The 27505-nt window shown below is 34.7% G+C and overlaps 1 protein-coding gene across 4 annotated transcripts in view; it reads right to left on the bottom strand.

The window, feature by feature from the left end:
- Positions 1 to 27505, bottom strand: part of PI15 (peptidase inhibitor 15) — a 45411-nt gene that overhangs the window by 4377 nt on the left and 13529 nt on the right. For 2 of the 4 annotated variants that reach the window (XM_021942450.2, XM_017962116.3), the window contains exons 3-7: positions 21877 to 21995; positions 20737 to 20869; positions 20500 to 20615; positions 15833 to 17076; positions 14432 to 14610 (exon numbers count right to left, since the gene is read on the bottom strand). In XM_021942450.2, coding sequence (XP_021798142.1) covers positions 16941 to 17076; positions 20500 to 20615; positions 20737 to 20869; positions 21877 to 21995 — 504 coding nt within the window. In that variant the 3' untranslated portion in view covers positions 14432 to 14610; positions 15833 to 16940. The remainder of the gene's footprint in view (positions 1 to 14431; positions 14611 to 15832; positions 17077 to 20499; positions 20616 to 20736; positions 20870 to 21876; positions 21996 to 27505) is intronic. The other 2 variants (XM_017962117.3, XM_017962118.3) reach the window with 2 other exon arrangements.

The following is a 27505-nucleotide window of genomic DNA, read 5'->3' as shown; positions in this document are numbered from 1 at the left end:
AAATTCATATTGGAATTTAGTTAACTTCAGCATCTAAAATTGTGAATTAGAAAACTATTCCTACTTGCACAAAATTCTAGAATCAAAAAAGTTATCTAAGAAAACTAAAACCAAGTTTTGTGTGTGTGTGTGTTATACATGGTAGGTGCCAGAGGTATTTTAGCTGTACATAAAAGCAAAGGCACTTTCATTGTTATATTTAAAATATATACTGGAGTCTTTATCAACCACCTATCAATGAAAACTGGAACTACTGAAACAAAGACTCTTTTAAACTTGAGGAAGGGAATCTCTGTTTGACAAGACTGTTATAAATTTGATAAAATCTCTAAAAGAGAATAATTTAAGTAGGAAAATAACCTACCAATCTTTCATTGGAGAAGGTGGGAAAACTCTAGTGGTTTAATACTTTTATTTACAAAATTAAAATAGCAAAAATGAAACCTTTATTCTGATTTGGAAGAATTAAAAAACTGTAAAAAACATCTTACTTAAAAATTTTTAAGAATACATCAAAAATTAAATTATCTATAGCAAAACTCCTACCTTCAAGGGAGAATCAAAAACATTAATGCAAAAGTGTTTGATGATTTAGTGTCAAATGTTAGATCCAAAACCAGATCATTTCTCCTCATGTAATTATGGGTAAACATAGCAACCTATGGAGAATTCACCTAAGACAAGATTCCTTAATTTTCTTTACTCCAACTACATTCACTTGAGTTTTATTACATCTCTATGCAGTATTTTCAACTAATTATTCAATATTTAACTAAGGGCAATGTCATTATTCAACATTTATCAAATTTCATTAGTTCACTAGTCATCAGGTGAAGAAATTTAGTATTGGTTAAGAACATATTCTAACACAACTATTCATCCAAACCCTATTTAGATTTAAAGTTAGTGCAAAGATGCAACCTTGCTTCTAGCCAAGTAACAAAATAAATATCTTCAGAAACCCTCATACTTAAAATCATTAAAATTCTGTATAAAATACTTACTTGCTTTAGCGCATCACTGGACTGATAAAAAATGAAGGAATCTGAAGAACAATTTAATAAAAGGGGAAGCAACTGAATATTCTCATAGGAGACTTCAGGTAAATCTGGACCCCAGCAGTATAAGAGCAGATGAGAAATAAACCCAGCACACAGAAATGAACAGCAGGAAATCTTAGTTGACTTGATCTTGGCAGTAAGTGGTAAGATAATAAAATCGTCCTTGAGACTTTATAACCACAAGCTAGCCCTTACATGACCAACGTTTCAGTCTGAATCCACTCTATCTTGGCAGTCTGAAAAATTTGAATCCAGGAACTTAATTTAAAGTGGTAACTGAAGCAAAGCCCTCTTAGAGAAACTCAGCTTCAGCCCAGGCCTCAAATAATCTACAGGTAAAGTTCCTGGGGTGTGTGTGTGTGTGTGTGTGTGTGTGTGTGTGTGTGTGTTGTTTGTGTGTAGGCAAGGGAGGGCTTTACGTAAAAAATCACAACTAAAACAAACCTGCAACTAATACAGATATTAGAATTAGCAAATGCAGACTATAAAATAACTACCTTTCATTTATTCAAAAAATTAAAAGAAGCCTATAAAAATATAAATAGAATAAGATACTATAAATAATAACCAAGCAATTTTGAGTAAAAACCAATTAAATCTTGGAAGATAAAAATTTAAATTTTTTGTCAGATTTTTTAGAATTTGAATATCTTTTTCTTTTTGATTTATTCAACAATTCTGGATATAAATACTTTTTTGGAAGTGCACTATAAGTTTTTTCTCCTGGTTTATGCTTTACCTTTTTATTCTCTTGATGCCATCTTTTGATAGGCAAAGGTCTTAATTTTAATAAAATTCATTTATATTAATAAATAATTCTATTTTTTGAGTAAATGTTTATTGTGTCCTATTTAAGGAGTGTTTGCCTATCCCGAAGTTATGAAGATATTTTCTTAGGTTTTCTTCCAGAAACTTGATGTTTAATTTTTGCTTACAGTTCTGTAAATCAAATTAATTTTTGTGTATGGTGTGAGGTAAGGCTTAATATTATTGGTTTGTTTTCAAATGGATAGTCAAATTATAAGGAAGAATTTATAGAAAATATCAACCTTTCCCCAGTGAATTGCAGTAGTACTTATGTCATAAATCAGGAAACACAGACACACACACACAAACACACATATACATATGAGTTTGTTTCTGGTCACTCTATTTGAATTTGAGTATTCTTATGCCAATACTACACTGACTTACCTACTCTAATTGTAAAATTAATCCTGAGATCTGGTAAAGTACTTTCAATTTTGTTAGTTCAGTTCAAGACTTTTGGCTATTCTAGGTCTTTGCATTTTCCTGTAAATTTCATATTCAGTTGGTCAATTTACACACACACACACACACACACACAGTAACTTTAGTAGGTACTACATTGAATTTACAGATCAACTAGGAGGGTACTGGCATCTTAAAAATACTGGGCTTTTCGGGGCCGGGCGCGGTGGCTCAAGCCTGTAATCCCAGCACTTTGGGAGGCCAAGACAGGCGGATCACGAGATCAGGAGATCGAGACCATCCTGGCTCACACGGTGAAACCCCCATCTCTACTAAAAAAATACACAAAACTAGCCGGGCAAGGTGGCAGGCGCCTGTAGTCCCAGCTACTTGGGAGGCTGAGGCAGGAGAATGGCGTAAACCCGGGAGGCGGAGCTTGCAGTGAGCTGAGATCCAGCCACTGCACTCCAGCCTGGGCGACAGAGAGATACTCCGTCTCAAAAAAAAAAAAAAAATTACTGGGCTTTTCAATGCTTAAAAATGATTTATAAATTTCAATTGATTTTTTAAATTTCAGAGTAAAAGTCTTACATGTATTTTATTAAATTTATAACTAAGTATTTGGTATTTTGGCATTATTATAAATATTTTTAAATTTAATGTTTAGCTTTTGTTGCTGATAAACAGAAAGTAAAACTTACATTTGCATATTCAATGACCTTGTCAAACATACTTATTAATTCTAATTATTTGTATATTCTTCTAGATTTTATATGTGCATAATCATGTCTTACATTAATAGTGCAACTCAAATATTCCCTTTCCTTTCTTTATATCTATATATTTTTTTCTTTGCCGTGTTACACTGGATAAGACTTCAGTACAATGTTGAATAAAAGTGATGATAATACATATAGTTGTTTCATTCTTGGCTTCCATAGAAAATTGTTCAATATTTAACCAGATTAAATATGATGGTAGCAGTAAGACATTTGTTAATATCTTTTATCAGATTAAGGAGGGTTACTTTTCCAAACAATGAGAGGTTTTTATTATTGTTTTATGATAGTTCATTAATTTTATCAAATGATTTTTCTACTTCTATTTAAATGATATATGAATTTTTGTCTTTATTGTGACAATGATTAGAATTATATTAATTGACTTCTGGATGGCAAACCAACTTCAAATTGGTTTTGGATTTATTGGTTTCAAATTTTTTCAAATTTCTGGAATAAATATATTTTGGCAATAAAATACATAATAAGCTGTTCATATATATATATATATATATATAAAGAATACAGAATCTGTGTGACTGCAATCTTTTGAAATTTGCTTAGTCTTGCTTTCTGGCCTATTATAGGGTCCAATTTGATAAGTGATCCATTGACACACATATAGAACATTGTTAAGCAGTTGTTGGATAAAGTCTTCTATATGTACAAATAAGTCATACAGGTGAGTCCGATCTTCTAGGTCTCTCTTGAATTTTTTTGACTGCTGATTCTGTCAATTATTGAGACAAGTGCTCCAACCTCCCCCGATGATTGTTGAATTCTACATTTTTTCTTTTAGTTCTGCCATATCTTTACATTGAAAATATATGGTTTGTTGCCTAAAACTTTATAATTGTTATATTTTTCCATAAAATCAAGATAAAATAACTTTTTAATGTAATTACTGATAGACAAGTTGAATTGTAAAATCCAGCCATTGGTTCTCTGTGTCTCATCTTTGTTTCCTAATTCTTTCTTTTTGACTTCTTTTGAGTAATCCATTTTTCTCATTTTCCTGCTCCATTAGATTTTTATTTTTACATTCTTCTATTATTCCTTCAATAATTGTTCTAGAGATTATATGGTTTCTTAACTTATTACTTAAATTAATACAGCTACCATTTCCTAATCAATGCAAGACACTCTATTTTCCTCCCCACTTTGTATTATTGTTGTCATACATATTATTGTATATACATTATAAACCCCGTAAGACACCATTATTGTTCTCATTTTAAACAGTTAATACTCATTTATATTCCCTTTGTATTCACCTTTCTGGCATTATTTATTTATTCTTATAGTTTACTTTTTTCATCTAGTATCATCTTCCTTGTGTCTGAAGAACACCCATTAGTGTATTCAGGTAATAATTCTCTCAACTTTTTTCTTTCAATCTGCAAATATGTTATTTCATTTTTATTTTTGAATGATAAGGTCTACAGGTTTGGAATTTCAGTTTGGAGATTTTCTACTTTTAATACTTTAAGGATGTTATTCTTTTGCCTTCCATCATTCAAAGTTTCTACTGAAAATCACCCTTTGGTCTACTTCTTGTACCATTAATGACTATTGTCCTTTGTTTCAGCTGCTTTAAAGCCTTTCATTGTCTTTGATTTTTAGTAATATGATGTACTCAGGTGCCGTTTTCTTTTAATATGTTGTGATTAGAGTTTTAAAACTTTAAATATATTACCAAATGTCTTACATCAATTTGGGAAAAAAAAATCTCATGATTATGGAGAACAGGAATAGGAAGAGAGGATTTGTTTCAGAGATCATCTCAGTCAGAAAGTCCAAGAGTCCATACCTACCCACAAACCCCAGGTCTTCCTAAGGTATACTTGATATTCTCATTTTATATTGCATTATAGGCCAGACGTAGTGACTCACACCTGTAATCCCAGCACTTTGGGAGGCTGAGGTTGGCAGATCAACAGAGGTCAGGAGTTTGAGACCAGCCCGGCCAACATGGTGAAATCCCCATCTCTACTAAAAATACAAAAAATAGCCGGGTGTTGTGGTGCAAGTCTGTAATAGCAACTACTTGGGAGGCTGAGGCATGAGATTCGCTTGAACTCATGAGGCGGAGGTTGCAGTGAGTTGAGATCATGCCACTGCACTCCAGTCTATGCAACAGAGGGAGACATTATCTCAAAAAAAAAAAAAAAAAAATTGCGTTACAGTACATTTCGTTCTAGAATGTAGCTAGCTAGCTTTTCCACTAGTGAAATGAGTAGAATGCAAATAATGTGGACTGTTTTTTAATATGTAAAAATATGCATGTATATGAAACATATAGAAGGTGATACCTTTATACTTTTTATTTAATGTTTTGTTTGTGCATTGTGCTTAAGAAAAAAAAAAAAACTAGGAAATAGAATAGGTGCTTTGAAATGCCGTAAAAAATATTTATTTACTGGAGGGTATTAAGAATTATTTGAATTATAAAGTTATATTTTGCCATAAATATTTACTTAACAAGGGGATCAGCTATTCTATTGTAATTGGTATTTAAATTTATACTAAGTAGAAATGATCTTTGAAAATAAGTTTTTGTTGTTGTTTTGTTTTGTTTTGTTTTTTTCTGAGACGGCGTCACCCAGGCTGGAGTGCAATGGCGCCATCTCAGCTCACAACAACCTCCGCCTTCCAGGTTCAAGCGAGTCTCCTGCCTCAGCCTCCCGAATAGCTGGGATTACAGGCATGCGTCACCACGCCCGGCTAATCTTTTGTATTTGTAGTAGAGATGGGGTTTCACCATGTTGGTCAGGCTGGTCTCGAACTTCTGACCTCAGGTGATCCACCCATCTTGGCCTCCCAAAGTGCTAAAATTACAGGCATTAGCCACCCCACCCGAAAATACTTTTAATTAAAGAAGAGCCTTGAACGATTTTTGAAAAAATGTACAACCCTTATATCTGTTTCTTACTCTTATTTAGTCAGTGTTTCTCTTCAACTTTATTCTCAAGCATCTTTGAAAACATCACCACACACTCACTGGTCCACTTGAAGTATGAATTACATTAGTTTGTCAAAGATTGGAAAACTAAAAACCATTCACATATTCTCTGCGTTTGACAGACATTTCTTTGACAAACATTGTCTATTTCTCTACATTTAATATGACTAATGGAAAAAATATATTTAATATTCCTATGATGTAGCTACTCTAAGTTCCCATAAGTTTGCAACAGAAGTATGCCACTGCAGATAGCTACAAGAGTGGCATCTGTTAGTCACTCATGTACCTGCAGGTATATGACTATGGCAGAAAAAATATGACAGCTTGACCACAGTCCTGAACAAAATAATCAATTCTTTCAATGGCGAATGGCCATTCTGTGCTAATAGTTTGTAATACAAAGATGACCCTAGCGCAGACCTTGTTGTGTACTACAGATATTTTTAGGATGTTTATGATTATGCAGTAAGGGAAACTAGAAGGCAAATGCAAGAATAGAGATATCATTCAAGTGCTGTTCGGGCTCAAAGGAAAGTATGCTTGTAAATGGGGAAGTCAAAGACCCCCAGAAGAGGTAAAATCAAAGCCATGACAGATTTGTGCTGTCCCGCGCATGCCCAGGCAATGTCAATTGTATGAGACTCAGCAGAGATGTTGGGAAGTATGGAAGAGGATATAAGTGATACCAGGTATCAGTTTATCCTTAGAAAAAAATGTGAAGCATAGCAACAATAAGCTGTAAATATAAATTCTGGCCTCAGCATGAGGGTAGTTAAATGAAAATAAAGGCTGTTTGCATTTATTCTATAAGGAGAAAGAAGCAAAGAAAAGTATTTGAACCGCAGAGTGACATGTCAGGCTTGGCCTTGGGGATATGGATTCCTCATTAAACCACTCAAAGTCCCAGAGATAATAGAGCTCAACTAGGATAGTACAGAACTGAAGAAGAATTTCAAGAAAAATCAAATGAAAACTGCCTTAAATTCAACAGAAACAATGAAGAAAGACAATAAAAGTTCTAGTTATTTTCAGTGAAATCACACAGTTCTTTCAAGGCACAGTTGCATTTGAGGAAGAGTCGACATCACTCAGGTGTTGGCTCAAATTTTGCCTCTTCAGCGAGGCCCTTCTTGACCAGCTCAGGTACCCATGGGCCCGTCATCCTCTCTGTCCTCCCGTTTCATTTTTCCTCCTAGCAATGATCTCCACTGGACATTTTATTATACACTTAGTGATTTCTATATTTCTGCCACCTATCACAACATAAGTTTCTGGCAGGTATACACATGCCTGATTTTTATTTTAAACAGTACCTAACATGTGAAACATGCTAAAAAATGTTTGTAGAATGAATGAATTGCAAGAGGCCAGGGATTAAGCAGGCAATTGGGATAACCTGAAGAATGAGAGAAAATATTTTTGAACTACCCATTCAACAAGGGATCAATAACCAGATTATATAAGGAGCTCAAACAACTCTACAGGAAAAATCTAATAATCTGATCAAAAAATGAAGTCAATGACTATGTGAGGCACATTCATGAGTCTGAGTGGTCAGGGACTAAACAGTGGATAAGACAGTGGCTGTTTTGTGTATGCTCTTCTGGGCTTGGAAGAAGAGTAAAACTACCAGAGAAAGAAAAGATGATTGACAGAGCAAGATCCTAATGAAGGTGACCTCTCTGCCTCTTTACAGTCTATTTTAAGCACAGTGAAAATAGTGATCCTTCTGAAATGTGTCAAATCATGGCACTTTTCTGCTTAAAACTCTCAATGACTTTCTGTTTCACTCAAAATAAAAGTCAAAGTCCTTACAATAATCTAGTCCACACAGTATTTTGTGACCTCCCTGTCCTCATATTCTTTTTTTTTTAAATTGACACATAAGTGTACATTTTATGGGGCACACAGTGAGGTTTTTTGATACATGTAATATATTGTGATCAGATCAGGGTAATCTCAAACATCAGTTTTTGTGTTGGTAATATTCGATATCTTCCTTGTAGTTATTTGAAACTCTATGTTATTGTTAACCATGGTAATCCTACGGTGATATAGAACATAAAACTTATTCCTATTACCTAGCCATAATTCTACATCCTTTAAGAAATCTCTGGCCCCTTTTCTTTTTTCTCCTTTTTTAATTTTTTAATTTTTTATTTTTTACGTTTTTGTTTGTTTTTGTTTTTGAGACGGAGTTTGACTCTGTCGCCCGGGCTGGCGTGCAATGGCACAATCTCGGCTCACTGCAACCTCTGCCTCCAGAGTTCAAGCGATTCTCCTGCCTTAGTCTCCCAAGTAGCCGAGATTACAGGCACCCGCCACCATGTCTGGCTAATTTCTTATATTTTTAGTAGAGACAGGTTTCACCATGTTGACCAGGGTGGTCTCGAACTCTCGACCTCAGGTGATCCAACCAAGTTGGCCTCCCAAAGTGCTGGAATTACAGGTGTGAGCCACTGCACCTGGCCCCCCTTTTTAATACTATTTTATTCTCCCCCTCTGCTGCATACCTGCGGACCAGATAGGCAAGGTCCTGCCACAAGGCCTTTGCCCTCCACCTTCCACTGCCTGGAAACTTCTTCCCCAGAAATCCACATGGTAGATGCCCAGGTGTAATTGCCACATGGCTATCTATTTCCAGCAAATCTTTCATATCTTTGCTGAAGTGTTACTTTCCTTAGGGCTTTCCTTAGGTAAAATTAAGCATCCTCCTTCCCTGTTCTTCATCTGCTTCATCCTGCCTTATTTTTTCTCCATAGTGTTGATTACCCTCTGACATATTCCATGTCTTACTTTGTGTCTCTTGTCAACCTCTCCCTGTCTAGAATAGATGTTTGGCTAACACTATTACAAATAGTTACAAATCATGCTATAATGATTCACATTGCACACATACCATTTCATATTTTGCCAGTGTATCTCTGGAATGGATGTGTAGAAGAGGAATTGCTGAGTTAAAGCATAAATGCATACACAATTTTTCAGGATACTGATGGGTTCTAGAGCTGTAGAATTTTCACATACCTTTTCGCTTTTAGAATAAAGTATAGTTATACCATTTTCATATGCATATTGTCAGTAAAAAATCATTTTTGAAATAATTAACTACATTGTTCAATGTGTTATGTAGAAAGTCACAGAATGAATTTCTGTCCGCCCTTAAGTTTGGTAAAGTCCATGTGTTCCTTCATAAGCTGGCATGTTCCCTTCAATTATTAGGCTATCAATGAAGGAAACATGCCAGGACTTCACTTGTCCTTCATCAAAGGAGAAAGTTGGGGTCACACATATTCAACTGAGGATGTGTGCCACCTCTCTATTTTGCTAAGACAGGATCAGGTGGGACCAATCACTCCTGCAAAAGGTAAGCACGGCCCAGGAGAGAGTCAGTGCTCCGTGGGACCACAGTGCCAAGGTTGCTGTCTCAGAAGGACCTAGGGCAGAGTCAAATGACAGCAGGAATAGGTGTTACTCATAAGAGCACAGTAATGCTGTATCTGGGAAAGCCAGTGTCTGCCTCGTCAGGGGGCATTGCCTCTCATGAGAGCGTAGGCTAATTAGTGATCACCAGTGGGTAAGACTGAATGCGGTCATCACCCCCCGCCCCATTTCTTCACCTTCAGAGATGTCCAAGAATAGAAGGATGAGATTTTGCTAGCATCAGTCAGGCCTCTGTGGGGCTAGAAATTGCAGCACACACACCTCACACACCTGCACATGCATGCATGCACATACACACGCACCAATCAGTGAATGGAACCCCACCTCCTCTGGAGATGACAGAACTTCGCAAAATTGTGAGTGGAAAACCAGAGGCTTCAAATAGGAGGAAATGAAGTGAGCAAGGACAACTAGCAAGAGAAAGAGAAGCTGAGAGAGAGCTGCAGGGTTGGGGGTAGATGCTCTTTGAAAAGGCTTCAGTTTGTGAGGCTCTCTCAATGGTAAGGAAAAATTTAAATGAAGTCCTAGATTCTGGTCTTTCTCAGCTGGCCTGTGAGATCAACCATCTCATTAGAGATGAAGGAGTTACCCTTCTACAAGAAAGAGCCACCCTGGGAGTCTCCAGCCTTGGGCAGATTGGTGGCCTGAGATGGTGCCTCTCCCTTAGAAAGGCTTAGACGCCCTCTCTAGGAAGGAACAAAAAAATATTCATGGTCAACTGCTGCAGTTTTCCTGAGTCAGGACTTCTTGATGTTCTTTTCTTCTCCCTCCATGGAAATATCTTTTATAATGATACCTCAAAATATTTTGGGGGATTTAGTGGCAAAAGAAGGAAAGAAGGAGGGAAGAAAATAGGAAAGGGAAGGAAGAAAGAAAAATAGAAAAGTTGGTGTTCAGTGATGCATTAAAGATACAATCATTGTTGCTTTAGAAAAGTGAATTATCTCTCATCAAAACTGGTAGATGGTCCATCCAACAGGCCAGTTCATCTAGTGTCTAATCTACTTTAAAATTATGAAAATAAAGAAAACAATTAGATATACTTCAAAAACAACACAATTAATTATACTCTTTTATTGAAAGAAAAGTAATACAACGGAGTTTAAAAAGCTACATTTGTTATGGTTCATAAGGACAGAGGTTTACACAGGTTTTATATATGTACACACTCACAACACTATATCACAACATCAGAAGCACCGTTTTTGCCACAGCATTAGGTAATGAATACAACTCCAAATTAATCTGTTTAAAAAAATATCTAAAATGATACAGTATATTTGAGGATTATATAAATATATGAGACATATTTAGATATTTTTAAAAAATAGTGTTTATATATATGCATCACAATCATCTCTAATTCTCAGAATATTATGGTACCAAAATTCTGTTTGTCAAATAAAACATCAGATGCTGCAGTATGTATCCAAGCACCAGTTTAGCACAGTATTTAATTCTCCTCCAAACTAAAAGACTGCTAACACGTACAAACTGAACTGAGTATTTCAAACAACCGTTGGAATCATTTAGGCCCTCAATTTTTTTTTTTTTTTTTCATTAGCTGATTGTTCTTAGAGAAAAAAGAGGGAGCTAAACCATTTAGATTAATGTTGCTCTGTGTAGTAGAATCAATCCTAGGGCTCAGAGAAGAATATTCCCAGGCACTGGAGAAGGTGCGGGGAACAAGTAAGTCCATTTTATGTATGCTACAAATTGGAGTTTTGCATGGGATTTAGTTCATAGAAAAGGTTCTACTGCTTTAAAATAAGTTTGGGGCCGGGCGCGGTGGCTCAAGCCTGTAATCCCAGCACTTTGGGAGGCCGAGGCGGGTGGATCACAAGGTCAGGAGATCGAGACTATCCTGGCTAACATGGTGAAACCCCGTCTCTACTAAAAATACAAAAAACTAGCCGGGCGCGGTAGCGGGCGCCTGTAGTCCCAGCTACTTGGGAGGCTGAGGCGGGAGAATGGCGTGAACCCGGGGGGCGGAGCTTGCAGTGAGCCGAGATCGCGCCACTGCACTCCAGCCTGGGAGACACAGTGAGACTCCGTCTCAAAAAAAAAAAAATAATAATAATAATAATAAAATAAAATAAGTTTGGAAATATCAATTTGGAAAGTGCTTCAAGGTAAATCTTACTTGATCATGCTAACATAATTTCAGAAATCTGTCAAAACAGATTACAAAAGAGATTACACCCAGATCACAAAAGAGATACACCCAATTATATACCTAAACTGAAGGTTTACAGGAGAGTATTATCTATATTAGTTACAGATGATATAATCCTAAACTTTTACATACATTTTTCAATCTAGAAGGACTTTGAATGGAATAATACATTAGTTCAATAATATGACCAAATAACATTGTCAAATTATAGGCCAATAATTAAAAGTGGGGAAATAATCCTTTTATATATGAAATTGATTATTTTTCTATATGTTTTTTATCTTATGAACTGTGCTAAATAAAAATAAATGATCACTTCTGAAAGTGAGACAGTTATAATTCTGTTAATTAAATGTAATTCTAATTGTATTTATAAAGCTAACTAAATTTAAAAATATATTTTAGCAATACCTAATTCAGAAAAAAAAAAAAAAGGAGCATTTCAATAAGTGCCTCAGACCTGGAAAATCATGGAAAGCATTATTAGGAAAGTGGGTGCCAGAATATATTAACTCTCCTTTCCTCTAAGATACATGTTAATATTATCAAACATTTTTAGGTGCTGTCAGATTTAGGAAATATATGAGAATTCTAATATCGCGCAACAAATTTTTATGGAACAGAAATGGCTTTTGCTGTAAGTCAAGCAGCCATTAAGAATTTGTCCTCATAACCACCAGAGGGCGCCAGTGCCTGCAACATTATTAGTTGTAGACAATCTAACCAGTTTAGGTGATATGTGACTTTGGACATTGCCAAGCTATAAAAAAATTTTAAAAAGAAAATCAATAACTCCCAAAGAAATATATTTACATTCTGTAACACCTAAATAATTTTCGACTGTTGAATTAAAACAAGAGTTAATTTGCCTATTTTTGGTAAAGATTAATTTAACACAGGATTTTATTAATATTTCTGAATCAGGAATTGAATGGATAACACTTTTAACAATGCATAAAAGGAGCATTACTAAAGCCATCAACACTAACAATTCATTTAGCACCATATATTTAGCACCAGAACAGATACTGACAGTTCACACTGAATAAAAAACTTTAATTGCTAAGAAACTTCAAAACTGATAGCAAGGATATGTGGTAATTGTAATGTTTTCAGCACCATTAATCAATGAAGTGTTAAACCTTCTAAGTTTTTTACTGATCTCCCATAAGTCAAATTTGAACAATAACATCATTTTAAAAATTGTTTTGCATGTGTTCAAATGATTGGACATGATTATATGTTTCACCAACACAAATAATGACAAATTTTTATGAAACATAAAAGCAAAGATAATGTTAGACATTAAGACAAATGTAACTTTATTCTCCCTAATCACTTTGGTAGGTAAGGGCTTCCATCTATGTCATGATTGGCATCCTTTGATACTGCAGAGCCTGGGTATATGGCTACACAGGAAGAACCTACACCAAAGTCTAAGCATTATTTTTCCTTCATAGTCCCATTCAAATTATGTGTTTAGCTTGTGCAAATATTTCACAAGCACGGCATCAACACAGAACAAGTAAACTGGCTTAAATATGTATTCGATTTCATTATGTAGATCAGTTGGTTTCACACAAGTGCACATTATGAGAAAAATATCTATTGTTTCAATTCAAATATTCTGTGTAAACTGAACTTGCCCTAGTGTTTGGTCAACTCTGTGCTAAAGCTGCATGGAACTTTCAAATGAACGTTTCCATGAACTTTTCAAATGAATGTTATGGCGCTGCCAAATGAAATTTGTAGGGCAACTCTGTTGGGTGATGGGCCACAGAAGGGATGATGCTTAGACAACTGAACAGAAGCAAAAACAATAAGAACAATAATGACTTCATCCACATTTTTTGAGCAAACTTATCTATCATAACCAGAAACATTAAGACTGTGCCTACACAACTCACAGATAATTCTATAATGAAATCCATCAGTTTAATTCTAAAATTATAATTTTTCAGCCTCTTGATGATATGGAAGCCCCAAAACCTGTATTGTGAGAATATTAAAATTTTTCTACTGGTCATATAAAAAAATCAACACCATAGAGAGGACTGATGCTATGAAATATGTATGCCAATTACTTTTTTTTTTTTTTTTTAGTGATACCTTTCCACATGAAAACCTTAATACTGACAATTTAAAGCTGCTCTTATGAAATAGCTTATACCCAGACCCTTTCTGCCTTTGGCAATTACAGTGAGAAATAGTTATCTTAGCACCATTGTTGCATGCTGTGAAAAATATGGCAGGCTGTGTTGATACTAGCAAACTTTCATTTGCTTTAGCCTGGAAAATAAAATATTTTACATGGCCACTTTATATTATTAACTTTAAAAAATAGAGTTAGAATAACAAATATACCCGTTATATTTTCAGCTGAGTTGTTAAATTATAAATAAACTTGTAGTTCTTGTCATGGTTTAGAAAGGACTGTTGCCTAAGTGTATAGACCCTAGTCTTAATCTGATATATTTGATGATTTATCTGGATTTTTGATACAATCAAAACTTTGTATTTAAGACATTTTTGTCTTAAGCATGGAAAGATGGGATTTCTGTAAATTGTTGCCATTCTTGGCTTTATAGTTAATTCTAAAAATCCATTCATATAAGCATTTATTAAACATTTATTATGTTACACCATTTAAGAAGCTGGGATAAATACAAAGAATTAAACAGAGTTCCTGCCAAAGAGGGGCTCGTGAAAAATTTAATTTAATCTCAAATAAATGTTTCATAATATTAATGAAAATTTTAATATTCATGAATTTTTATTAATCTTGTAAATTTACCTTCATAAGAACTCCTGTGAAATATGTAGCAAATATTATTCTTCCTTAGAACTGAAAAGTGAACTCACAGAAGCAATTCAGCAACAAAACTGGAACTTAGTGTAGCCATCTTCTGTTTAATAGTACTTATTGCTGTTTCTGTAGAATGAATACAGCAAAGTCGAAGAAGGAAAAACTTTCTAGATAAAATCAAGCAAATATCCAATGAATGAGCTTCCCCTACAATTGTCTAGATATATTAGAAAAAAGTTGGATTAAGACCTAAATAATGTAATTACTTCTATTCTCCATTTTAATCTCAAAATTATTTATCTTTAGTAGCATCTGCATATGTGCCCACAGAGGCAGAGTGGTATGATATCAAAGCATTTGGTCACCATATTCAATTTATAAGAATAGCACTTTGGGAGGCCGAGACAGGCGGATCACGAGGTCAGGAGATCGAGACCATCCTGGCTAACACGGTGAAACCCCGTCTCTACTAAAAATACAAGAAAAATTAGCCGGGCGAGGTGGTGGGCGCCTGTAGTCCCAGCTACTTGGGAGGCTGAGGCAGGAGAATGGCGTGAACCCGGGGGGGCGGAGCTTGCAGTGAGCCGAGATCGCGCCACTGCACTCCAGCCTGGGGCACAGAGCAAGACTCCGTCTCAAAAAAAAAAAAAAAAAAAAAAGGAATAATTGGGCCAGTCATTCGTCAAGAAGTAGACTCAATCTCCAGATGGTGTATTTCTTCACCATTGAATGGATTTAACGATCTGTCATCTTTCAAAGTATCCAACCTAAGAAACTGCAAATGTGTATGGAATTTTAAACAAGTAGCTTCCTTCTGTTATTTGCACTCTGGAACTAACCATATTTAATTGTTCTGTAATTCTATGGAAGCATTACACAACCTGAATAAAACACACACACACGTACTTGAAGTGCAATATGTTAAATGTCTGGACCAATATGTTGTGTTCTCCTCTCTGAAAGAGATTTCATGATAGGAAAATGTTGCATTTCCAAATTACATGAGGAAAATTTTCATAGTGACTTTGAATGGATTTCCATGATCAGACTCAACGAAGAACTGAAAATGTTTCTTCTACAGAAACACAAAAATAAAGTTGGTAACTAGCCCTTAGAAAAGCATCTGAAAAAGGCTACTTTAACAAAATCATGACTGCGTGTGGTGTGCATGAAGGATCTTTCGTACAATACTCAAAGACCCAAGAAGATACATAGATTGAGTCAATGACAGACTAAACAACAAAGAGATAGAGGTGGCCTCAGCACCTCCACATCTCTTTCTGAAATCCTTCGCCTCCTGCTGACAGGCCTCAAGATGTACTAGACCCTAAGCATAGCCCATTCTGAAGCTCTCCATCTGGTAGTTAGGTGCAATTACACTTTTCATACCTGTTCCCTGAATTTTATTTCTCTTGAACTTCATTAGTTTTCTGACGGTCTTACTTTCTCTTTTCCAAAGTCACAGCTCTACGATCTGCTCCAGAAATCTTGGCACTTGTTAATTCTTCCCTTCCCCTTCTCATTCCAAGCACCGTAACTAAATTTCCATGAGAAGCAGAAGCCTTATGTATATATTGCACTGCATGGCTTATTACTTGCTCCACATACAGGTAAATACTGCTGTGTCTGCTTCCTTCAAAAATAATTTTATAGCAAAATCACCAGTCAGCATTATTTCCTGAATATTTTGTGAGCTTCTTGAGGGCAGGAACCATGTCTAATTATCTCTGCATTATCAGAACATAACTAGCAGAGTGCCTTGCATGTAGTAAGCATTCAACTCGTGATGACTGATTCAATAAAATGAGACTAAGCGGAAGGCATGATTTGAGAATTTACATAAGATATACGTTGGCATTATCCTTTGGCAGACTCAAATAAGAAAAAATATCTCCAGAATGAAATTCATGGTTACTTAATTAAATTATTATTTCCAGATATCACTAAGTGCTATTTTACAAATTAACATTTTGTGGGTATTATAGAAATGGGTGCTAAAGAAGTCCCATCACCTCATGTATATCTGAAAATAGTTTTTTAAAAATTTCCCTCAAGTTGACTACTGAATCATATTGCTATCTACGTGTAACATCACATATTACATGTTTGTGTGCATATATAAATCCATATACATATATATGTATATGTATACATACACACACTTACAGGTCAAATATATACTTATTCCTTAGGAACATAATGATATAATTCCTTTGGAATGTAAATTTTAGGATTGGATGCATCAACTATGTCATCATTACATATACAATATCTTAATTTAGGCTTAGAGGTCAGAAAACAGAAATTGATGTTTCAAATATCTCAAAGGATTAAACAAACATGCTAGACAGATACTAATTTATACAAAGAAATACTAAAAGGAAAACAAGATTAGCACAAAATATGTATAATATGTGCAAAATTCAATATATATATATATACACACACATGCCCATATTCCCAGAAATCATTATATTTCCTGGAGGAAAAGGTAAGCTTATTTAAACCAGTACAGGTAGTTTGACGTAACTCCTGGAAAACACAGATTGTCAGTACAGGATCCCCCATAACTGGGAGGACAAGATGAACATGGTACCCCTACTTTATATGGTGCTTCTCCAATCCAGTTGCCTCTAGAAGGGGGGGAAAAGAAAAAAGATAGCCTTAATGCAACCCATCCATTTTTTACAAGTAGATTGTCCTTAAGCCATATGTTCATATGTATTAACATGTGATGATCTGTTTGAGAAGTTGCTTTAGAAAGTCACCGAAAGTTATAATCATTTCTTATTTCAGTAGTAACTTATTCTGTATATCTTGCTTTTAAAATATAACCTGAGTATTGTTGATGCTATGTTAATTTACAGATAAGAAGTTTCTCCCTGCAACACCTGATGACACAGAGTCCTGGGACACCAGGCTCATTCCACTCAAATCGCTCTCCTTCTACAGCAGATTTCTGGAGCACATACTCAGGCCATATTCCCTTAAACTTACTCCTTTTAAACTCATACTAATGCTCATCTAAGGATGATTATAAAAACAAGCTAATATTTTCTGGGAGACTTAAAAGTAATGGAATGAGTAACAAGTTATCATATCCACAAAATATATATTATCATCAATAAAAGAAGATTTGCTTCTAAAGCTGTAAAGTATTTTAGATTCCCAATCTTCATAAAATGAGACGTGAAAAACTTCATATATGGTGTAATGGTATAAACCAATATACCATTATTCTCATATTAAGAGCATAATGTCTCTCAGGAACAATTAAAGGTGATTTCAGAAGTTTTATTTCATATGCAAATTCATAGCTACTAATTGTTTTAAATTAGTGCTATTAGATTTTTGATAATACTGAGCCTATCTAGTTGAATTACTTTGTGTTATCAATATTTTTCCTTCACTGTGTTGATAACCATTATCATAACAATAAACCAAAATCTCCACTTTACAGTGTTAAACAGCCATAATGTCATACTGTTATTTTGCTCTTTTAATTATAAAGGAAAAGTTAATAAATGTGTTTTCAGTAGCGTGGTGATAAGTAACTAGAATACTAAGAAATAGCAATATAGACAGCAATGTGAAGACAATGGAATGGTCGGGAGAAAATTTGTTTATCGGTGGTAAAAAGTCAGGGTTGAAGATAAGACAACAATAGGTAAGAGGCTAAAACGTAAAACAAGTGGTCCTCATCTTCCTGAAGACCCAACTAAGACCCAGCAGTGACTCATAAAGAGTCATGTAAGAAAGACATGAAAATATCTTGATCAACCAGTCAGTTAAAAATTCAGACTTTTATCTATAAAAAATCTATACAGGAAAATCTATCTTTAAAATGAAAAACTTTTATTCATATTACAAAACGAGATGGGATTTTAAGACTGCCCACCTCTATTAAATTTATTCTACACTATGCTCTAAGGATAAGCTTCCTCATGCATACTTTTGATGCCATCACAGGCTTGCTCAAAAAGGTTCCAGGGGAACCCATTATCTTATGAGTGTAGCTCGCTCTCTTATTCTAATACTGTACCATTCATAATCTTATTTCCCTCTATGTTTTTTTTTGCTTGTTTGTTTTGTTTTGTTTTTTGAGACAGAGTTTTGCTCTTGTTGCCCAGGTTGGAGTGCAATGGTGCAATCTCAGTTCACTGCAACCTCCACCACCCAGGCTCAAGCAATTCTCCTGCCTCAGCCTCCTGAGTAACTGGGATTACAGATACACACCACCACACCAAGCTAATTTTGTATTTTTAGTAGAGAAAGGGTTTCACCATGTTGGTCAGACTGGTCTCGAACTCCTGACCTCAGGTGATCACCCGCCTTGGCCTCCCAAAGTGCTGGGATTATAAGAGTGAGCCATTGCACCCGGCCCTCCCTCTATGCATTTACCAAAAGCTATAAAAGCATATGGGCCAAGCCAATGCTATCTTAATTTCATCTTTTTTGTCGATTTGTTTTTCACACATTTTTGGAGCACATATTTTTAGAAACAGAAACTTGGAAATAAAATTGTATTATAAGTAAAATTATTACATATTTTATACTATAAACTTTTATGTAAATGTCCGATTTTATTAAATAGAGGATAATTATATTCAAAACAATGAATCAGTCAATTTATACATTTATACTATTCATTCTTTCATTTTATGCTATTCTAACTAAATTCTTTCTCTTTCTCTCTCTCTTTCACTTATCTCTTTGCCTCCTTCAATTCCTTTTTCTCTATCTCTCTCTCTCTCTTTCTCTCTCTCCCTCTCTCTTTTTCCCACTGAATAACAGTTAGACTTGACATAATTTCATATTAGGTTTGGAAGAATTATTCAGCTACCAATCAGGACTTGAAAACCTTCTTCATTACTTAGTTTTCAGAAAAATTGTTCTTTATTACAACTGAAATGTAGCATGTTAATGTAATATCTTAATCTCTTGGACCTATAAAGCAATAATATATCTCACCGATAACATTAGAAAATTATAACTATGGGCCAAAAATGAATAGTTACATAAATGAAACAAAAATCTCTTAGACTATTTGGGTATCAACTGGCCTATTTATGTCAGGGAGAAAGGGTAAAGGTTTCATAGGAAAATACAACGTGTAAAACTAAAACTTTCATATAAATGTACAATTTTAATGCTTTTTTAAATAATGTAGACACAGTCTAGTTTCTGAATCTTCCTATTCTAATAATTATGAAGAGGGGAACACAGGGAGAATCACTATTTTTCTGACTTTGTAAAAACACTGCCACTGGCATACTACCATATAAATGAGTAATGCAGTTATTTGTGAAACATTTTCTCATTCCCTCCCCATGTTGGAATAGCTGGAGAAAATCTTTGTTTGAGACTTACTTTGGAAGACACTAGCAATGTCATAAATCCTTTGCACATTTTGGTATTTATTCCAAATGGGAACAGAATTGTGTATAAATATTGGAACATTTTATCATCTGAAGAGTTATTGTAATCAAGAGGCATTTTACCAAATGCTGATAAATGTTTATCCTCATAAAGAATGTTCACGAATACGGCTATATCTTATAATGTTTGATAAATTTCCATAATCCATTTTATGTATGCCCTAGGATTAAATTATGAATTTTTTAAATATAAAAAATAAGAGAAGGAAGAAGGAATTGACTTCCAATGCTTTGCTAAAAAGGTAAGCCAACATTTTTGTACTGATAGATGAGAATATCACGGAAGATTCTTCATTTATTTTATATAGTTATTAAAAGCTTGTGTGGTACAGTGTTTATTTTACAATTGCCATAATTAAAACCTATGGTAAGGAGAATTTAGCGAGCCCCAGCATTTCAAATTGCTTTGCCTACAATTTTAGACTAGAATCCCCGTCTTTGTGAAAAGTAATCTTTCAGCTAATCCTTTTTTCAGAAATATTGGAAGGATGGTGGATTTGAAGATTAGAGGCCATTATAGCTAAGTCCTACTCACTTACCTGTCACAGATACCTATCAGCCTAGGGATATTTACCATCTTTAAAGGATCCAGGAAACAGAATCCAAACTGGTACTTACTTTGGGGCATAGTTGCATACCAAGTAAACTGCACGTCGCCAGACAGATCCCCAAACATTCATGTTTTGGCAAGTATGAATTGCACATCCTATCCGATTGGAAGTGGCCCAAACCATCTGTGAAAATAAACCAATATACTATTACAGACGTCAGAGCTAAGACAATGCATGTCCACCAAAATAGTATTAGCATATTTTAAAAGTATGAATCAAAAATGAATAAGGTCATTGAAATAACCTGCGTATAATGTGTGCACATGGGACCAAAACATCTCATAGGACATCTGGGGTTGCAATCCTGGGGATATGGAAAAGCATAATCTTTCACTTCATCATACCATGGCTTGACCAACTGGAGAATAGAGCGATATCTGCATATCAAGAAAATAAAGAAATCAGAGTGCAGCAGTGGTAATATATAAGGGACTCATGTTACACTGTAAATTGATTATTCTTTTTACAGATTATTCATGATGATCCAAGAGCACGTCCACCCCTCACAATCACCATCACCACCTAGTCAGGTCCTCTATTCCTCCAAGTGGGGCCAAGCATGGAAATGGCCAGGGCTGGAGTAAGTGATTCTGTATTTGTCTAAACATGTGTCTGGTCATTCCACAAAGAAAATGCAAATAATCTCAGGAATCATCAATGTCTTATTTAATCCATGTCGAAAACTTCCTCCATCAGAATTTTATAAGCAATTCAGAATTAGATGTATAAAAGTAGTCACAATAGTAGAACCCAGTGCATTTTTTTCACTTCAGTTTGAATTCCCTTAGTTTTAATAATAGCACAGTTGATTTTCCTTCCTTATTTGGGGGAGATGGGTCTTTGAAATGTTGGATAATGACATTGCACAGTGGCAGAAAAATTATCCTAGCAAATTGGAATAGCTTTTCCCATAGCTGCCTATACCTGCATGTATATGTGTGTGTATAAACATATGAAAATGCATACATTTTTATTGTATACATTTAGGTATACGCAGGTATATGCAGCTATGGGAAAGTTTCATGCATGTACATATGCACACACATACACACACACAGCCTCTGCACAGTCATGGAGCTTTTTCCTGAGATGGAGGGGGCAAGATACAGCACAGGCTTAACCGTTTCTAAGATTCTGTGAGCTCAAAGAAAAGTCCAGGCTAAGAGAAGGCGTTCCAAGGGTGAAAAGGGGAACTGGCACTTTAACCCAATTAAATAATTCTGGAAGACATCTAAAATATTCGTAGACCAAGCATTAGTACCTGACACATAGTGAGCATTCATAGGTATTTGTTGATATTATTTGAAACTGATGTAATTCCCTCCTAGAGTCCATAATTCATAAAGCCGTATGGATGAACTGCATCAGTGAAACTACTTCCTACCTTCCAGTGCGTACAGATAGATTTTGGCCCAAAAATCTCAGTAAGTAAGAAGGTCCATGGTCCCAAATGCAAGTAGCGGCCCAAGCCTCTGCCGATTTCGCAAGATTTTCATCCCAAACCTGTAGAGGCAAAAAGTCTTCAGCATTACGGGATTTGCTAATAATAAACAAAAAGTAAGATGAAATAAATGTTGTTACTATTTCCTAGAGTATTTTTTCTTTTCTTTTCTTTTCTTTTTTTTCCTGGGCTGGAGTGGAGTGCAACGGTGCAAACTTGGCTCACTAAAACCTCCACCTTCCGGGCTCAAACAATTCTCCTGTCTCAGTCTCCTGAGTAGCTAGGATTACAGGCGCACACCACCACACCCAGCTAATTTTTGTATTTTTCCTAGTGATGGGATTTCACCATGTTGGCCAGGCCAGTCTTGAACTCCTAACCTCAAGTGATCCACCCACCTCCGCCTCCCAAATTGCTGGGATTACAGGTGCGCGCTACCACACCTGGCTAATTTTTGTGATTTTTTAGTAGAGACAGGGCTTCACCAAGTTGGTCAGGCTGGTCTGGAACTCCTGACCTCAAGTGATCAGCCTGCCTCAGCCTCCCAAAGTGTGGGGATTACAGGCATGAGCCACCACTCCAGGCCTCCTAGAGTTCTTTTAATTCTGATTCCTGAGACTGCTATAACTAAAAGAAAGCAAATTCAGGCCACTGTTATTCAAAGTTCTGTAATGCAATATGGTTATACTACAAAAAATTACTGCCTTTTCAGTGTCATCTAGATCCAACATTCATACATCAGTTTTAGTAAAGAAAAGGTTAACAAAAATACCATAACTAGTTGTAACTTGGGGACAGCTCATCTTGACTACTGAAGTTTGAATCCAACAAAGTCCATTGGTTTTCCTAGAGATAATTTTCACAGCCATCAGGAGCCATTATATTAATATATTTTAAGAAACAAAGATGATCCAATTTATTCAAACTGATTTTACCAAAATTAACAATGTCTAATTTTATATTGCAACATTTAAGGTCATACTCTATTATGATATAACAAATCCCATAGAGTCTACATACATAATATAATTTGAATCATTAGTGGTAATAACAATAATACTATGAGAATTTACATTTTTGTTGGCGTAAACTAGAAACAAACTAATACAAGTAACACTGCTACATAGTGTTATAAAAACATAGTACTTCATGGTTCAATTAAATAAATTAAGAAAAATAGCAACTGTTGCTTTCCTTTATAGAGGAAGCTAAGTTAATAAGGATGTTAGTGATGTATGGTAAATTTTCTTTAATTGAAAACTATTGTACGACAAAATTTGAATGAGCCATGGATTTAACATACATTCATATTAGTTACCATATGGATTGGCATACTCATTTCCATAGCCACAAGACGAAACCAAGTCGAGCATTTGTGGACCTGCCAGTAATAAATCAGCTCTGAAATGGTAATCTATTTTCCAGCAAGTCATAAGGTACAAAAATACAGAATAGAGGATATTTATAATTCTTATACATATTATAGAAAAAGAAGTTTTAAAATTTTCTCTTTTAACATAATTTAGTGATGTATTTACCTGTTGAGAATAATTATTTTAAAATTGGTTTCATAGTTCAATGTCATGGCATTATTTCCTAAACTATTTATAATATTTATATATTATTCTACCTGGAAAAATAGTGTTCACGTTGTGACTAGACAGTGGTTAGCAGTATATTTTAGAAATTGAGACCTTGTGTGAAGAAGGAAGCAACAGTTTTATAATCACTTATATTTACATGGAGCTTATATGAGGAGGTATGTAAATGTCCTGTTGATCTTTTTGTCCTACTTTTCTTCCATCAGATTGTGTTCAGCTAAGCAAGGATTAGTAGCTATGCATTCACTGTAAGTTACAAGCTTTCAAGCAAACTCATGGGAATGCTTGACCATATCACTGAAAAGGCTTCATTTCCCTCGAGGATAATGAATTGCATAGATTTATTTAATATAACAACATATTTAATTGAAAGAAACTAATTTAGCGATTTTAAACAAAATAAGAAAAAAAAAGATGAACTCTTCAAGAGACCCTGTTACCTCAGGAGGCCTACTTTCAAAAGACATTTGTTAGTTACTCAGAAATAGTTTTAAATTAGGAAAAACAAAGTCATCTTACACATACTGACCTAGGATGGCATAAAGTAAACTCACTCACAGAGTTCATATAAAAATTATAGCACTCTGGGGCTGAAATGAACTTTAAAAAACATTTCATTTGGTTGAAAATTGATTTATCAAATATTTTTTCTTCTGACCAAATATTAACAAAATATGGATTCATAAAATATTGATTGCAGTTCACCACAATACAAAACACTACAATTAATTTATAAAGGCATTTCAGATGGAGTAGCTTCAACAAATTGTCCCCTAAAAGGTCATTAACAAATTGTAGTTACTTGGGAAAAAGTATATGTATCCATTCTGTACATATTGGACTAGAGTGCACACTCAGATCTATAACTGCTAAAATCACTTCCTTATAATCCTATGCTGAAATATTAGCACACCACGCACACATAGTGCTGACCTGGATCAGTGACTAATCAAGGATCCTGTGCTGTAACCCTAATTCCACTGCTAAGGTCATCTGCGACTGAGGCCATGTCAATTATGATCTCCCAGTTAACTCATCTGTAAAATGAGATTGAATGAGGTCATCCTCAGGGTCCCTTTCATCTTTAACTTTTTGTGATTTCGATACACTTGAGTAGCCCTAGCATCAGAGCCAGGAAAATCTATGTTCTATTGGCCTGGGATTTCCTCAGTTCTGGTGTTTTCCATATCATGGAGAAAGCAAATCTAGATTACTTTCAAAATAATTAAAAATATTCAAGACATTTCTTTTTCCTTATCTCATTCTCTATATGTATATTGAAACATCACATTGTGCACCTTAAATATGTACAATAAAAAATAAGTAATAAAAAATTAAGGCATTTAACAATTTTAAAAGTAATTTACCATATGTAATCCTATCTTTATACTCATTCATATATTTAAAAGCTAAATATTGAGTATGTCAAAAAGATAAACTAAAAAGTTCATGCCTGAAAAATATCTTACAAGACCATCCTTTGTTAACTATTATAGGGAATTTTGATATGAAGAAAATGTGTTCACTGACGTCCATGCTTTTAGATATTTCTATGTACAAATATTATATATTGGAGAAGGTAGTTACAGGGAAGGAGGGATAATTGCTTTCTCTCACTGTGTTTGCTTTTAGGAAACTGAGAGGGTTTCTACCTGTCTCCATGTCCCTAAAGGAAGATTCTGGAAAGTCTGGCAGGTACTGTCAGACTCCCACATGGAGACAGGACTGATCTACCCTCTGATGCTCACTGCGGGGGACGTCAGAGGGCCCCATGCTCTTTCTTTGCCTCTCTGTCTCCAGGCAGAACTCACATCTACTCGAGAGAGAGGGAAGGTCTGGCTTAAGCAGTGAGCTCTAAAATTTGGGAATTACATCGTATCCTCTGGTAAAACTGAGACCTACATTTACTTTCTCTGTCTTTCTCCACTGGTTACAATTCCCAGGGAAAGATCGGTAAGTGATTTATCCCCTTAGTCTCCAGTTATTTAAATTTATTAATATGAGTTTTATTATTAATATTAATCATTAATATTAATTAAGTTTGACAAGCAATGATAACTTTATTTAATAACTATCAGAACCACATGAAGAGAAGTTGATTAATGGGTACAAATATAGAGTTTGATAGAAAAAATAAGACCCAGTGCTTGATAGATAAGTAGGCTATAGTTTGCAATAATCTAGTATATATTTCAAAGTAAATAGAAGAGAGTTATTCAAATGTTTCTAGCATAAAGACACAAATTTAAAGTGATGGTTTTCCCAATTACACTGATTTGATCTTTACACATTATATGAATGTATTAAATTATCATATGTACCCTAAAGTATTTCTATTATGTATCAATAAAAAATTTTAAAAATTAAGAAACAAAAAATATAGAAATTTTCAACAAAAAAGTGGGGTCCGTAAGAACCTATGATTAATTCTTTCCTATCTGGAAGCTTCAAGTTGTAATGAATGTTGCCATTGTAATTATGGGAAACATTTAACAACTTATGAAAGTTCAGAAAATGAAGATGTAAATTATTTAAACATTTCACTTAATTTATTAATTTCCAGATGCTTAATAGGCAGCCTATCTGACAAATTTCTCTGAGTGTCTGTAGCATTTATTTAAAATGATTTTAATGTACTCTACAGATGTATCAGTGGAAGAAAGAAGGACACAGGTGTGTACTTATTTCTATGAAATGCCTAGTAAATATGCAACATATTGTTATCTATTCTTGAAAAAATATACGGAGCTCTTATTAAACCAGATTCAACATTCTGACATCTTAGCTCTTATCCCTCTCAAAAGATGAGGTATTTTCACAGATAATTTGCTTGTAAACACTTAAAATATTTCAATTTAAAAATGAGGCAAAATTAAGAATATTATGCGTAAATATGCAAAAATATTTACAAGACCCATTAGAAGTTATATATTATGATTAAATTAGATAAATCAGATAAATTTTAATTCATAAAATTAAAATGGTTCATAATGGTGTCAGAATATGCATATGCTTGTAGGATGCTTTATTGCTTCCAAGCAGTTTTCTTCCATTCTTTTTTAATTAAGAGACATTCAGTTGGTCAGCTCATACATTGGTTGATTTAGCTTTGGACTAAAATATTCACCATAAGCTACTGTGCTTATAAATAAAATTAGAGAGTTTGAGGTAGACACAGTACCTTGTCTGAGAAGCACAAGAAGTTGAAACCACATAGTCAAACTAAGACATGACACATATCCAGAATTCACACTGAAGTCATTTAAATATCTAAAAGAGTAGTGATGCCAAGAGATAGAAGGAATATGAAAAGAATGCAGGATTCTCATCAAGTTCAGAGATCTTTATAACTTGAGTTGAATACAAAATTGAGTTAAAAATGTTGTTGCATGGGCAAAGGTTGCTGACTTCCATTAGTAGACAGAAAAATTTGATAATACTGATCCAAACCAGATATGAGGCTGTCTTATCAATTGTTTTTCTACGTTTTGGGATCCTCAACACAGTGGCAGCCAGGACCATGAAGCCCACTGACATCTGAAGATGTTGTCCTAAATCCCAGCCACTATCTCTGGCTAATAAGAAATGCAATAAGAAATGGAAGGCAACCGCCAAAATTACTTGGGACTCTATTCCTAAACCTGATTGAGATGACTTATTTTCCTTTTTAATTGGGTAAGATCCTCTAACTCCAAATATAAAAATTAAATGTAGAGATGTTTAAAATGATAAAATTTAAGGTAAAAATCCAAATAATGCCCATTCTCACTTATAAGTGGGAGCTAAACATTGAGTACACATAGACATAAAGATGCGAAAAATAGACACTGGGAACTACTTGAGACGGGTGGGAGGAAGGTGGGAACAGTAGAAAAACTGTTGGGTCTTATGCTCACTACCTGTGTGATGGGATCAATTTACTCCAAACCTCAGCATCATGAAATATACCCAGGTAACAAACCTACCCATAT

The sequence above is a fragment of the Papio anubis genome, chromosome 8, assembly GCF_008728515.1.
Source record: "Papio anubis isolate 15944 chromosome 8, Panubis1.0, whole genome shotgun sequence".
NCBI lineage: Eukaryota > Metazoa > Chordata > Mammalia > Primates > Cercopithecidae > Papio > Papio anubis.
Note: the sequence above shows the minus strand (reverse complement) of the source record. Positions and strands in the feature narration are given on the sequence as shown.